At 42.3% G+C, this 2035-nt stretch overlaps 1 protein-coding gene across 1 annotated transcript in view; it reads left to right on the top strand.

The window, feature by feature from the left end:
• Positions 1–1796, top strand: part of LOC127927025 (dynein axonemal heavy chain 6-like) — a 21268-nt gene extending 19472 nt beyond the window's left edge. Inside the window, exons 6-7 of the mRNA XM_052512674.1 lie at positions 794–908; positions 1585–1796. Coding sequence (XP_052368634.1) covers positions 794–908; positions 1585–1796 — 327 coding nt within the window. The remainder of the gene's footprint in view (positions 1–793; positions 909–1584) is intronic.
• Positions 1797–2035: the final 239 nt, after the last annotated feature.

The raw sequence follows: 2035 nt of genomic DNA, 5'->3' as shown, positions 1-2035 counted from the left end.
TCAGGTAGAGGAGATGTAATACTATCCTATCATATAATACTATCCTATCATAACATGGTTGTATTCCACTACCATTCAGGTAGAGGAGATGTAATACTATCCTATCATAACATGGTTGTATTCCACTACCATTCAGGTAGAGGAGATGTAATACTATCCTATCATATAATACTATCCTATCATAACATGGTTGTATTCCACTACCATTCAGGTAGAGGAGATGTAATACTATCCTATCATATAATACTATCCTATCATAACATGGTTGTATTCCACTACCATTCAGGTAGAGGAGATGTAATACTATCCTATCATATAATACTATCCTATCATAACATGGTTGTATTCCACTACCATTCAGGTAGAGGAGATGTAATACTATCCTATCATATAATACTATCCTATCAGAACATGGTTGTATTCCACTACCATTCAGGTAGAGGAGATGTAATACTATCCTATCATATAATACTATCCTATCATAACATGGTTGTATTCCACTACCATTCAGGTAGAGGAGATGTAATACTATCCTATCATATAATACTATCCTATCATAACATGGTTGTATTCCACTACCATTCAGGTAGAGGAGATGTAATACTATCCTATCATATAATACTATCCTATCATAACATGGTTGTATTCCACTACCATTCAGGTAGAGGAGATGTAATACTATCCTATCATATAATACTATCCTATCATAACATGGTTGTATTCCACTACCATTCAGGTAGAGGAGATGTAATACTATCCTATCATAACATGGTTGTATTCCACTACCATTCAGGTAGAGGAGAAGACGTGTGGTGACGGTCCTGGTCTGGAGGCCATGTTAGAGGATGATAAACACCTTCTGAACATCATCCTCGACATCAAGGTCAGCATTCTGTGTCCTTTTAAAGGTCATTTGAATTAGCTAAGTGGATGGTAATTGTCTTGGACATGTTGATGTCAACTTGGTGTCTATTATGATGATGCCAAAAGCTCTTAAATCTGTTGTGGGAGTTAAATGACTTTCACAGTCCAGTGTTTTGTTGTCTTGCCTCTTCGTCCTTGTGCCCTGATTCCCTGACTGTTGGTCTAACTGGCTGCCTCATTAAGAAGTTTGTTTTGTTGTCTCTCCTCGTCTCCCTCTTCCTCCTCCTCTCGCTCCCCTCAGCAATCGCTCCAGTTTGCGTTTGACTCGCCAGCGTTTACGCGCGCACCTTGAGAGCTTCCGTCTTCTACAGAGAGAATGAGAGTCTGACCTGGGCGCGCCAGAGATCAGGATCACGGTACCGTAGCAACGCTCTTCATCATCGTCACCAACATCATCAATTCAATGAACTTACCAGGGAACAGAGAAATGGATTAGCCAAGGCACTTCTTTTCAGTATATAGCTTTGAGTTTCTACAGTCAACACAAATACCACAGCAGCATATCCATTTTGTCTCAGTTCATTCAGACCTTTGGATCCAATGAGGTCCTTGAGGCGTTTTCTGTATATTTCACAGTGGCAGATCAACACTCCCCATCTCTCTTTTTAAACGGTCTAGAGAGCCATCATGTGACTCGGTACCCTGTCCTGTTCCCTGTAGGAGTGGCGTTCTTTGCTGAGAGTCTGAAGAAGTACCACAGCGAACATAAAGAGGCCCTGGCCATCAAACAGAAGAGGCACCTGGGCCTGCTGCTGGTAGACACCACTCTGCTTAAAGGGAAGCTCCTCCCCTCACCACTACGCTGTCTGGAGGTAGGAGGAGAGGAACAGTGTTCCCAGTGTTCCCAGGGCCTTTGCACTGTGGAGATCTGAAACGTATTCATTGGTATTTGCAATATGTACAAATATAAACTTCCACTTAGCCTATCAGAGGGCGAGTTTGAGCTATTACCAAATTGCTTACACATGTCAAATCCTATCGGTTCTCCACAAGTCCATAGGGCTTAGGTTCAAGTGGTGGATTTGGGATTGGGCCGTCCATCCACTGACCAACATTAATGCCTCCTCCAGGCCATCAATGACATGCTCCCCTGCTGGCCAAGAGAAAGATC

The sequence above is a fragment of the Oncorhynchus keta genome, unplaced genomic scaffold (genome assembly GCF_023373465.1).
Source record: "Oncorhynchus keta strain PuntledgeMale-10-30-2019 unplaced genomic scaffold, Oket_V2 Un_contig_903_pilon_pilon, whole genome shotgun sequence".
Lineage (NCBI taxonomy): Eukaryota > Metazoa > Chordata > Actinopteri > Salmoniformes > Salmonidae > Oncorhynchus > Oncorhynchus keta.
The sequence above is the reverse complement of the archived record's forward strand: the minus strand, read 5'-3'. Positions and strand labels throughout refer to the sequence as shown.